This window comes from Leucopleurus acutus, assembly GCF_964270905.1.
Source record: "Leucopleurus acutus genome assembly, chromosome: 10".
Taxonomy (NCBI): Eukaryota; Metazoa; Chordata; class Mammalia; order Artiodactyla; family Delphinidae; genus Leucopleurus; species Leucopleurus acutus.
Genome location: NC_139153.1, coordinates 65,771,830 through 65,784,524, shown reverse-complemented (window position 1 = coordinate 65,784,524; position 12,695 = coordinate 65,771,830). Strand labels below are relative to the sequence as shown.

General features: G+C 41.4%; 1 protein-coding gene across 3 annotated transcripts in view; it reads left to right on the top strand.

Annotated features, from left to right (window-relative positions):
• ILRUN (inflammation and lipid regulator with UBA-like and NBR1-like domains) overlaps positions 1-12,695 on the top strand; it is a 127,238-nt gene that overhangs the window by 108,092 nt on the left and 6,451 nt on the right. Inside the window, exon 5 of one of the 3 annotated variants that reach the window (XM_082849058.1) lies at positions 8,739-8,942. The exons of the other annotated variants lie outside the window; for them this stretch is intronic. Coding sequence (XP_082705184.1) covers positions 8,739-8,756 — 18 coding nt within the window. The 3' untranslated portion in view covers positions 8,757-8,942. Of the gene's footprint in view, positions 1-8,738; positions 8,943-12,695 lie in introns of those variants that run through there. 3 annotated transcript variants of the gene reach the window in all.

The window sequence follows — 12,695 nt, the reverse complement described above, 5'->3', positions numbered from 1 at the left end:
CCTATACCTCTTGAAGTCACCTGTCTATTCCTGATTGTGGCCAAAAGATACAGTCTCTGGAGTTTTCCATTTTTCTGTAATGAATTTAACATCTCCCTTTGAACATACTTAGTATTTTAAAAGTAGAACATACTTAGGGGTGATCTAACTCCCTTTAAAGCCAGATTTAGTTTCTGCAAAGGCCATCTGGAGAAAGAATATTTTACAGTCAGTACAAGTCCTGAGGTAGAAGTTCACCTGGCTTGTTCAAGACCAGAGTGGGTAGGAACGGGGTAGAGGGAAATGAAGTCAGGGGATGAAAACCAGATCATGGAAGGATTTGTGGCCTTTGTGAAGCTTTGGGCTTTTGCACTGAGGGACAGAAGGAACCACTGAAGGATTTTGAGCAGAGGGGTTATGTGGTCTGACTTCATGCCAGAGAGTAAAAGGATCACTCTCTGGCTCTCCTGTGGAGAGTACAGGGCAAGGATAGAAGCAGGGGACCAGTAGGGAAGTTAGTGCAATCATCTAGGTAAAGAGAATGGGTGTTTTGGACCAGATTGGTAGCAGCAGAGGTAAAAGAGGTCTGTGTCTGGATCTGGTTTGTTAGCTAGAACTAACAGGATTTGCTAATGGGTTGGAAGCGGGGTGTAAGAGGGAATAAATGATGACGCCAAAGTTTTTGGCCTGAGCAAATAAAAGGGTAAAATTGCCATCCACAGAGAGAAGAAAGGCTATGGTAGAGGTGGGGAGAGATCAGGAATTCATTTTGGGTACATTGGCATCCAGATGGAGGTATCAAGTAGGCTGCTGTATATCCAGATTGGACATAGAGTTTAGGAGAGAGGGTTTGGGTGGAGATAAAAAATTTGGGAGTCATTTCATGTGGATGGTATCTAATGCTATGAGCCTGGCTGCAATCCACAAAGCGATGAGTCTATGTAAAGCAGGGTTTTCTCAGCCAACAGAGTAAGCCTATTGACATTTTAGGCCGGATGCATCTTCTTTTGCTTCAGAGGGCAGTGTGGTATGGATCTTATGCATCGTAAGATGTTCAGCAGCATCCCTGGCCTTTACCCACTGGATGCCAGTAGTACCCCTCTAGCCCCAAGTGTAAGAGCCAAAAACATCTCCAGACATTGCCAAATGCCCCCTGGGGCAGGAGCAAAACTTCCCTACTTGGAAACCACTGGTACAGATGGAGAAGAGGTCCAAGGACTGAGCTTAATGCTATCTGTCTAACATGTAAAACTGCTGTTTCTCAAAGCACCTCTACTGCATTTATTCTTATTCTTAATTCACGACACTCTTGTGACTTTTGTAGTTAGTTATACTCTTCATTTGACAAAACAGTAAGGAAGTTGTAAGTGACTTGCTCACATTCACACAGCAAATTGGGGGTGGGCCATGGGCTGGAACCCAGGGAACCCAGTTGGAGTCTAGTGTTCTTCTACACCACACTATGCTGAGGCTTGCTGGCAGAAGCAAAGTTTGTTTGCTGTTCTCTGAAGGTAGTTTATACACTTAGTGTCAGGTTGTAGAGACCTTCTTGTTCATCTTCAGGAGCTACAAAAGAATTTGTGACCAAGAAGGAAGCAGTGCCCAGCAACTGAGGAACCTGCCCCTGTTCGCTGGCAAATTAGCACATTCTGTACAGAAGGGGTTTGCCAGGAGACTCTGGTTTAATGATATTAAGATGTCTCTCTTTTGAAAACCCTGAGGAACCAGCAAAGTCCTCCCAGCCTTGTTGGTGTTTGCATTGGCATGGGTCATGTGTGCATTTTAAAAATAAATCAAGCAAACACTGTGAGCCTTAGAAAATGTCTTTTGTTGTTTGTAACATTACTATCTGACTGAGAATAAAAAGTATTTCCAGGAACTCTCTCTTTTGTACCTCAACAGCTTCAAAGTGGAACGTTCAGCTCCTTCTTCTTTGCTTTGGGACTCTGAGCATTGTTATAGGCTGAGCTGATGCTGGGCAGTCTTGTAGCTGAAACAGAGCTAGTGTTTCCCAAGATAGCATATTTTACTTCAGTTGTAAGGACGTATTCTTTTCCCTGTACTCTGAATTTAGCATTTTAATTTCTGATGAAAATTCTCAAAGTGGGACTGGTGAAATTCAAGCAGATAAGTATAATTCAAAAGTATGAGGTTACATAACCTTATCCACCAGAGGGCAGACAGCAGAAGCAAGAAGAACTACAGTCCTGCAGCCTGTGGAACAAAAACCACATTCACAGGAAGATAGACAAGATGAAAAGGCAGAGGGCTATGTACCAGATGAAGGAACAAGATAAAACCCCAGAAAAACAACTAAATGAAGTGGAGATAGGCAACCTTCCAGAAAAAGAATTCAGAATAATGATAGTGAAGATGATTCAGAACCTCGGAAAAACAATGGAGGCAAAGAACGAGAAGATGCAAGAAATGTTTAACAAAGACCTAGAAGAATTAAAGAACAAACAAAGATGAACAATACAGTAACTGAAATGAAAACTACACTAGAAGGAATCAATAGCAGAATAACTGAGGCAGAAGAACGGATAACTGACCTGGAAGACAGAATGGTGGAATTCACTGATGCAGAACAGAATAAAGAAAAAAGAGTGAAATGAAGACAGGGCTTCCCTAGTTGCGCAGTGATTGAGAGTCCACCTGCCGATGCAGGAGACATGGGTTCGTGGCCCGTTCCAGGAAGATCCCACATGCTGTGGAGCGGCTGGGCCCGTGAGCAATGGCCGCTGAGCCTGCGCGTCCGGAGCCTGTGCTCCACAACGGGAGAGGCCACAGCAGTGAGAGACCCGTGTAACGCAAAAAAAAAAAAAAAAAATGAAGACAGCCTAAGAGACCTTTGGGACAACATTAAACGCAACAACATTCGCACTATAGGGGTCCCAGAGGAGAAGAGAGAGAGAAAGGATGCAAGAAAATATTTGAAGAGATTATAGTCGAAAACTTCCCTAACGTGGGAAAGAAAATAGCCACCTAAGTCCAGGAAACTCAGCGAGTCCCATACAGGATAAACCCAAGGAGAAACACTCTGAGACACATAGTAATCAAATTGGCAAAATTAAAGACAAAGAAAAATGATTGAAAGCAGTAAGGGAAAAACGACAAATAACATACAAGGGAACTCCCATAAGGTTAACAGCTGATTTCTCAGCAGAAACTCTACAAGCCAGAAGGGAGTGGCATGATATACTTAAAGTGATGAAAGGGAGGAACCTACAACTAATTTTACTCTACCCGGCAAGGATCTCATTCAGATTCGATGGAGAAATCAAAAGCTTTACAGACAAGCAAAAGCTAAGAGAATTCAGCTCTACAACAAATGCTAAAGGAACTTCTCTAAGTGGGAAACACAAGAGAAGAAAAGGCCCTACAAAAACAAACCCACAACAATTAAGAAAATGGTCATAGGAACATACATATCGATAATTACCTTAAACGTGAATGGATTAAATGCTCCAACCAAAAGACACAGGCTTGCTGAATGGATACAAAAACAAGACCCATATATATGCTGTCTACAAGAGACCCACTTCAGACCTAGGGACACATACAGACTGAAAGTGAGGGGATGGAAAAAGATATTCCATGCAAATGGCAATCAAAAGAAAGCTGAAGTAGCAATACTCATATCAGGTAAAATAGACTTTAAAATAAAGAATGTTACAAGAGACAAGGAAGGACACTACATAATGATCAAGGCATCAATCCAAGAGGATATAACAATTATAAATATATATGCACCCAACATAGGAGCACCTCAGTACATAAGGCAACTGCTAACAGCGGTAAAAGAGGAAATCCACAATAACACAGTAATAGTGGGGAACTTGTAACACCTCACTTACACCAATGGACAGATCATCCAAAATGAAAATAAATAAGGAAACACAAGCTTTAAATGACAAAATAGAACAGATAGATTTAATTGATATTTATAGGACATTCCATCCAAAAACAGCACATTACACTTTCTTCTCAAGTGTGCATGGAACATTCTCCAGGATAGATCACATCTTGGGTCACAAATCAAGCCTCAGTAAATTTAAGAAAATTGAAATTATATCAAGCATCTTTTCTAACCACAACGCTATGAGATTAGAAATCAGTTACAGGGAAAAAACGTAAAAAACACAAACACATGGAGGCTAAACAATACGTTAGTAAATAAGCAAGAGATCATTGAAGAAATCAAAGGGGAAATCAAAAAATACCTAGAGACAAATGACAATGAAAACACCACAATCCAAAACCTATGGGATGCAGCAAAAGCAGTTCTAAGAGGGAAGTTTATAGCTATACAAGCCTACCTCAAGAAACAAGAAAAATCTCAAATAAATAATCTAACCTTACAACTAAAGGAACTAGAGAAAGAACAAGCAAAACCCAAAGTTAGCGAAGGAAAGAAATCATAAAGATCAGAGCAGAAATAACTGAAATAGAAACAAAGAAAACAGTAGCAAAGATCAATAAAACTAAAAGCTTGTTCTTTGAGAAGATAAACAAAATTGATAAACCATTAGCCAGACTCATCAAGAAAAAGAGGGAGAGGACTCAAATCAATAAAATTAGAAATGAAAAAGAAGTTACAACAGACACCACAGAAATACAAAGCATCCTAAGAGCCTACTACAAGCAACTCTATGCCAATAAAATGGACAACCTGGAAGAAATGGACAAATTCTTAGAAAGATATAACCTTCCAAGACTGAACCAAAAAGAAATAGAAAATATGAACAGACCAGTCACAAGTAATGAAATTGAAACTGTGATTAAAAATCTTCCAACAAACAAAAGTCCCGGACCAGATGGCTTCACAGGTGAATTCTATCAAACATTTAGAGAAGAGCTAACACCCATCCTTCTCAAATGCTTCCAAAAAATTGCAGAGGAAGGAAAACTCCTAAACTCATTCTATGAGCCCACCATCACCCTGATACCAAAACCAGACAAACATACTACAAAAAAAGAAAATTACAGACCAATATCACTGATGAATATAGATGCAAAAATCCTCAACGAAATACTAGCAAACAGAATCCAACAACACATTAAAAGGATCATACACCATGATCAAGTGGGATTTATCCCAGGGATGCAAGGATTCTTCAGTATATGCAAATCAATCAATGTGATACACCATATTAACAAATTGAAGAAGAAAAACCATATGACAATCTCAATAGATGCAGAAAAAGCTTTTGACAAAATTCAACACCCATTTATGATAAAAACTCTCCAGAAGATGGGCATAGAGGGAACCTACCTCAACATAATAAAGGCCATATATGACAAACCCACAGTAAACATCATTCTCAATGGTGAAAAACTGAAAGCACTTCCTCTAAGATCAGGAACAAGACAAGGATGTCCACTCTTACTGCCGTTATTCAACATACTTTTGGAAGTCCTAGCCTTGGCAATCAGAGAAGAAAAAGAAATAAAAGGAATACAAATTGGAAAAGAAGAAGTAAAACTGTCACCATTTGCAGATGACATGATACTCTACATAGAGAATCCTAAAGATGCCACCAGAAAACTACTAGAGCTAATCAATGAATTTGGTAAAGTAGCAGGATACAAAATCAATGCACAGAAATATCCTGCATTCCTATACACTAATGATGAAAAATCTGAAAGAGAAATTAAGGAAACACCCATTTACCATTGCAACAAAAAGAATTAAATGCCTAGGAATAATCCTACCTGGGAAGACAGAAGACCTGTATGCAGAAAACTATAAGACCCTGATGAAAGAAATTAAAGATGATACAGATGGAGAGATATACCATGTTCTTGGATTGGAAGAATCAATATTGTGAAAATGACTGTACTACCCAAAGCAATATACAGATTCAATGCAATCCCTGTCACATTACCAATGGCATTTTTTACAGAACTAGAACAAAAAATCTTAAAATTTGTATGGAGACACAAAAGACCCTGAATAGCCAAAGCAGTCCTGAGAGAAAAAAACAGAGCTGGAGGAATCAGACTCTCTGACTTCAGACTATACTACAAAGCTACAGTAATCAAGACAATATGGTACTGGCACAAAAACAGAAACAAAGATCAATGGAACAAGATAGGAAGCCCAGAGGTAAACCCACACACCTATGGTCAACTAATCTATGACAAAGGAGGCAAGGATATACAATGGAGAAAAGACAGTCTCTTCAGTAAGTGGTGCTGGAAAAACTGGACAGCTACATCTAAAAGAATGAAATTGAACATTCCCTAACACCATACACAAAAATAAACTCAAAATCGATTAGAGACCTAGATGTAAGACCAGACACTATAAAACTCTTAGAGGAAAACATAAGAAGAACACTCTTTGACATAAATCACAGCAAGATCTTTTTTTATCCACCTCCTAGAGTAATGGAAATAAAAACAAAAATAAACAAATAAACAAACTTAGAAGATTTGCACAGCAAAGGAAACCATAAACAAGATGAAAAGACAACCCTCAGAATGGGAGAAAATATTTGCATACGAATCAACAGACAAAGGATTAATTTCCAAAATATATAAACAGCTCATGCAACTCGATATTAAAAAAACAAACAACCCAATCCAAAAAGGGGCAGAAGACCTAAATAGACATTTCTCCAAAGAAGACATACAGATGGCTAAGAAGCACATGGAAAGCTGCTCAACATCACTAATTATTAGAGAAATGCAAATCAAAACTACAATGAGGTGTCACCTCACACCAGTTAGAATGGGCTTCATCAGAAAATCTATGAAAAACAAATGCTGGAGAGGGTGTGGAGAAAAGGGAACCCTCTTGCACTGTTGGTGGGAATGTAAACTGATACTGTCACTATGGAGAACAGTATGGAGGTTCCTTAAAAAAGTAAAAATAGAATTACCATATGACCCTGCAATCCCACTACTTGGCATATACCCAGAGAATTTCACAATTTAAAAAGACACATGCATCCCAGTGTTCATTGCAGCACTGTTTACAATAGCCACGTTATGGAAGCAACCTGAATGCCCATTGACAGACGAATGGATAAAGATGTGGCACACATATATGATGGAATATTAGTCAGCCATAAAAAGGAACAAAATTGGGTCATTTGTTGAGATGTGGATGGATCTAGAGACTGTCATACAGAGTGAAGTAAGTCAGAAGGAGGAAAACAAATATTGTATATTAACGCATACATGTTGAACCTAGAAAAATGGTACAGATGAACTGGTTTGCAGGGCAGAAATTGAGACACAGATGTAGAGAACAAACGTATGGACACCAAGGCAGGAAAGCTGTGGGAGGGGGTGATGAATTGGGTGATTAGGATTGACATGTATACACTGATGTGTATAAAATTGATGATTAATTTAAAAAAAGTGTGAGGATTTGTGTCTGGTGTAGATGCTCAGGTTTCAGTGACTTGTTCTTTGCTAAGTGTGCTCTGATTGTATTCCAGCAGGACCAGGTGCACAATGTAAAATTAAAGGCTGCTGTACATCAGGGGAAAGTATGGGCTTCCTTAGAGCTCGACTGAAAGCGAGACCCTTTTCAAAGCTGTGGACATTCATCAAAACTACTTTAACAGGGGCTTCCCTGGTGCGCAGTGGTTGAGAGTCCGCCTGCCGATGCAGGGGACACGGGTTTGTGCCCCGGTCCGGGAAGATCCCACATGCCGCGGAGCGGCTGGACCCGTGAGCCATGGCCGCTGAGCCTGCGCGTCCGGAGCCTGTGCTCCGCAATGGGAGAGGCCACGACAGTGAGAGGCCCGCGTACCGCAAAAAACAAAAAACAACAACAACAACAAAAAGTACTTTAACAGAGAGAGGTTTGATATTATTTAGTCATAAGGGAGGCCTCTTAGGTTCCTCAGCCTGTGCTAATACTTCCTTATTGTCAAAGAATTTACTGTCTGATTACTTAGATGTGACTAGCTCATAGGAAAGAATGAGACCAGTAAAGATGGAGTATATTGAGTTCCAGTTGAGTTTTAAGTGTTCTTGAGTTTGGAGGAAGGAGAAAACAATGAGGTTTGGAGTAGCCAGGAAAATGATACCTTGGTGAATGATAGGTTCAAACTGGGACTTCCCTGGCAGTCCAATGGTTAGAACTCTGCATTTCCACTGCAGGGGGCACAGGTTCGATCCCTGGTCGGGGAACTAAAATCCCACATGACATGCAGTGCGGCCAAGGAAAAAAAAAAAGAAAGAAATGATAGATTCAAACCGAATTGGAGGGAAAAGGAGTCACATGCAGGAAGGCCCAGAGGCATTCACAGGCAGGGTGTGTTCAGGGGACACTGGCCAGCCTGATTGTGGTGAGTGAGGTGTGCTTAAAGAGGATGGGGTGAATTTTGGAGGAAGACCTTTGAAAGCCAAGCAAAGAAGAGTTCACCTTTAATGTGAGAGGAATCAGAGTACTAACAATGCTTTTGAGCAGGGGGGTGGCAAGATGAAACCAAATATGGCTGAAGGAAAGACGGTTTATTCTCCCTCAATCAGCCAGCCATTGGCTGTGGTGGAGGTGGGGGGAGGTGATACTGTGAATTAATTGTAAGAGAGGTGGGGGAGACAGTGGCATGTAAGGAAAGTGTACAGGAGCTTGAATGGAAATTCTGAGAGGAAGTGGGACCAGCAGCCTCACCCTGTGCCTCAGGACTCCCATAGTACAGCACCAATGGCCACATGGCTGGGAACTTGGATAAGTGTTCTCTCCTTTTAGGTGTTCTCCCCAGTGAGACTCTTATCACTTCTTTCTTCCTTTCTAGGAATCTCCTCTACCCTAAGAGATGGCCATGAGAGAGCCTGCATCTCACCTGGATTCTAGCACACTTGCTATTACATGAGATCTTGGGGACTAGAATTTCAAATAGCAAATAGCCTTTTCTGAAGTTTTTAATGAAAGGGAAGTCAAACTCAACCAACATCCTTCATCTCCTTGTAGGACTTTAAATAATATCTTTTCATTCACAATTATGTTTGAGTTTTATTCTTCCTGGTGATTTTCTTGATTTGTCAGGGGGTGGGTGAAGGCTCTGGGAGTTCCCTTTGGCCATGGGGAGCTTGGGGGGATGGGAGGATGAATGACAGAGGAAGAATGGAAGGAGGATGGAGGATGTCTGGAGGGAGGATGGAAAGGTGGATGATGGAGGAAGAACAGAGGGTGGATGCATGGCAAAGGATTGGATGGGTGGTTAGAGGGAGGATGAATGGATAGATGCGAAGGTCCCCAGCAGGACTGTAGAAGTTAGTTAAGAGCAACAGAAGTTGAGATAGAGATAAGTATAAAAAATGCTTTTAGAGATAAGTATAAAAAATGCTTTTACAGGGCTTTTAAAACAACATTTCACCACGCTTATAACTGAGTTACGCTTTTAAGCACAACTTTGGCACAATCAGAAGGCTGTGAACTGAGCCTGCCCCATGAGCAGCCTTCATGCATAAAAGTACGTTTATTTTCTTTTCTTTGGCTTGTTCTCATACTTGTCTTCAGCCACTGTATCTTTGAAATTTTGAGGACAGTCACATGAAGGTGGCTTGGACACCAGTGTTAAAGCATCTGCAGAAGTTCCCATCATGATGATCTGGCCCTGATGATATTCCACCAGCAAGCCTTCTTGTGCGGTCAGCATCCATCGAGGGAAGGGCGCTGCTTTGAGTGCTCCTGAGAGAAGAGTCCTCATTGCCCTGCCCATTACTTCAGTACATACTTGATTTCTAATTAATGAGAGACAAGTGGGTTCGATCAGGGCTTGGTCAGTCTCTGGCCCTTGCCAGCCAAGCCAGCCCCATGAGCAGGGCCTCACCACACCATGTTTGCAGTACAGGATCAGGACAGAACTTAATACTAAACCCTGTATTCTTCTGTGTTTGCATTCAGTGTACATAAATGATACAAAAGGAGCACTAGGTGGGCGAAGCGCCGCCTGGGACTGGCCCAGGAAATGAGAAAGGAGGAGGAGGGCCCTGGTGGTTATCTGATGCTGCCATCAGTATACACCTCGAGAGCGTATTATTTCACAGTCATGCAGCAAACGCTCCTCTCTTTTTATTAACCAGTGTGAACCTTTTTATTTATCTAAATCAAATCACAAATAAAAGCAAAATAAGACAGGTATGTGAAAGTTTTCATGTTGTGGTGCTTTATCTAAACAGGCTTTCATATAGAAAGAGTACCCTCAAAAGCCCTCGTAAGACATTGTTGTTTCATTAGGAATTTTAGCCTTCTTTTTTTTTTCTCCTGGAAGGTTAAACAGAGATGGCTCAGCAGTGCAGAGTATTTCACAGTTCATTCATTCATTTTACTGACACTTGTGTCTTACTATGTGCAAGGTACAAATAACTGGCAGAAACAGGTTTCACTGGACTTTCCTGACGGTCAGTCCAATGGTTAAGACTGTACTTCTAATGCAGGGGGTGCGGGTTCGATCCCTGGTCGGGGAACTAGGATCCCACGTGCCACGTGCATGGTACAGCCAAAAAAAGAAAAGAAAAGAAAAAAAGAAACAGGTTCCACTGTCGTAAAAGGGCAGCTTTCTCCTCTGATAGCACTGTACTCCCTACTGCTGAATATTGATGAGTAAACGTCTAAAAATATTCTAGCTGAGGGACTTCCCTGGTGGTCCAGTGGGTAAGACTCCATGCTCCCAGTGCAGGGGGCCCGGGTTCAATCCCTGGTCAGGGAACTAGATCCCACGTGCATGCCAAAACTAAGAAATGCTCATGCTGCAACTAAAGATCCCTCATGCTGCAACTAAACATGCTGCAATGAAGATCCCATGTGCTGCAACTAAGACCCAGCGCAGCCTAAATAAATAAATAATTTTTTTAAAAGTTCTTTAAAAAAATACATTCTATCTGAAACAAAATAGTTTCCTGTTTTTTTAGTACTCCTTTTTGGAAAAGTTATTTTGATTTCTGTATAATTTTAGGAAGAACTTTTAAGTTATTGTAGGTACCCACTCACATAAGATCAGTGATAACCAAATCACCGGCTGGGAGTGACTCTACTATTCCACAGGGGCAACTATAAACTACTGTGAAAAACAAATCAAAAAGATATTTTTTATTTTTAGTTTGCTTTGAGGACAGGCCCACAAGTACTGGATCTTAAATTGTCCTTTCAGGAGATTGTGATGAGTGAAACTGAGCTTGCTTGTCTTTTATGTCTATAAGTGTTCTCTTTTAAAAATATTTTAGAAAATTAGCCAAATTATGACTCACAGTAGTTATTCCATTGCGGAAGTTCAGCTCAGGACCTGGCCCCACTACCGTAATCATTCAGCTGGCTTGAGGCCAAGGTCTCTTCCCAGACACCCATGAGTAGGGAGGCCCCTCTGTCTTAGCTGGCAGGTATGGAGCTCCCATGCTTTAAGAGGGCTCACCTGCCCTGTAGCCAAGTCGAATTTAGGTCCCAGGGCTCACAGCCATGACAGCTGTTCAGTGAAAGCTTAGGGAAGACTGAGGCAAACAGGCAACACCTCAACCCCTGTGGACCTAAAACCTGTCTCTCCTTCGCCAGGAACACTTTCTTGTCCCCTAGCAGATGTGGGGCTACTCCCAAGAAATGTAGCCTTTGAAAAGCCATTTCTGTGCAAGTTGACCCTGGGGAGCTGCTCTTTAGACCTGGAGTCAGATAGAGGAGTTCTTTTCTTGACTTGGTCATTTACACCTTCTATTAATATGCATAAATCCGGCCTTGCTGCTAGTCCCTATGTGGTGAGAGGTGAATCCTCATAGAGAAGAGGGTGGTCTTCTGCATCAAACTAACTGAGTTTTGTAATCATGCTGCGATGGCCTCCATTTCTGCTTGTAAGAGTTTAATTCAGGGCTTTGTGTGGTACCATCTGATGCATCCATCCCTTGATCTGTTTTCCTTATTAGTGGCACACCTGTTATAGGAGAGATATCAAGGATGCCACCAGGTTAATGAAAATGTTTGGCATTTGCTTTTCCTGTGGGTAAAATTTGAAGAGTTGTTAGGCTCCAGAAGACAGTGAACACTATCTGTATTGCCAAACCCTACTTTTGGGCTTGGGTTGGAGACATTAGGCACCAGAACCTGTTACACGGGGTCTTGGAACTCCAGTGGAACCTGAAATGTGGATGGGCATCTCGTTTCAAATATACCTTCATCCCACTCTTAAGAAAGGCACTTCCTGCTTGGCCTCCTGCCATCGGATGCCCTGGACAAGCTGTTCTTGGAATCTCCGCCAGGCTTTTTCTCTATAACTGGTGTTGCATTGCCTGTGTTCTATGATCCACTTGTGACACCTGTAATCCTGCATGTGGGGAGTCTAGATGATAAAGTAATTCTGAGATAGAATTGGCTCCCTCTCTCTTCCTTGAAGTGATAGTAATTTATTTGTGGGGGGAGGAAAATAGAGCTTGTCCCTCAAGCCATGTTTCTGCGCCAGTTAAACATCAACAACTCCAATATGCCATTCTCTGGATGAAAGGGAATTAGATAGCATTTTTCTTTCCAAAAGGCACAGCACCTCAGTCAATAAATAGAGGATCAACATTAATTCTTAATCTAAGCTAGTTAAATACTACACTGAATGGTCTAAGGGCCAGGGCATTCAGGGGGAAATCTGAAAATGCCCATGTCTGTATTGCTCTCTCTGCCAATTGCATGGGATCCATTTATCTGTAAAATGGGAATGCACGACAGCTCCTTGGCAAAGTCATGAACTCCCTTCTCCAAGCATTCCAGACAAGTCACA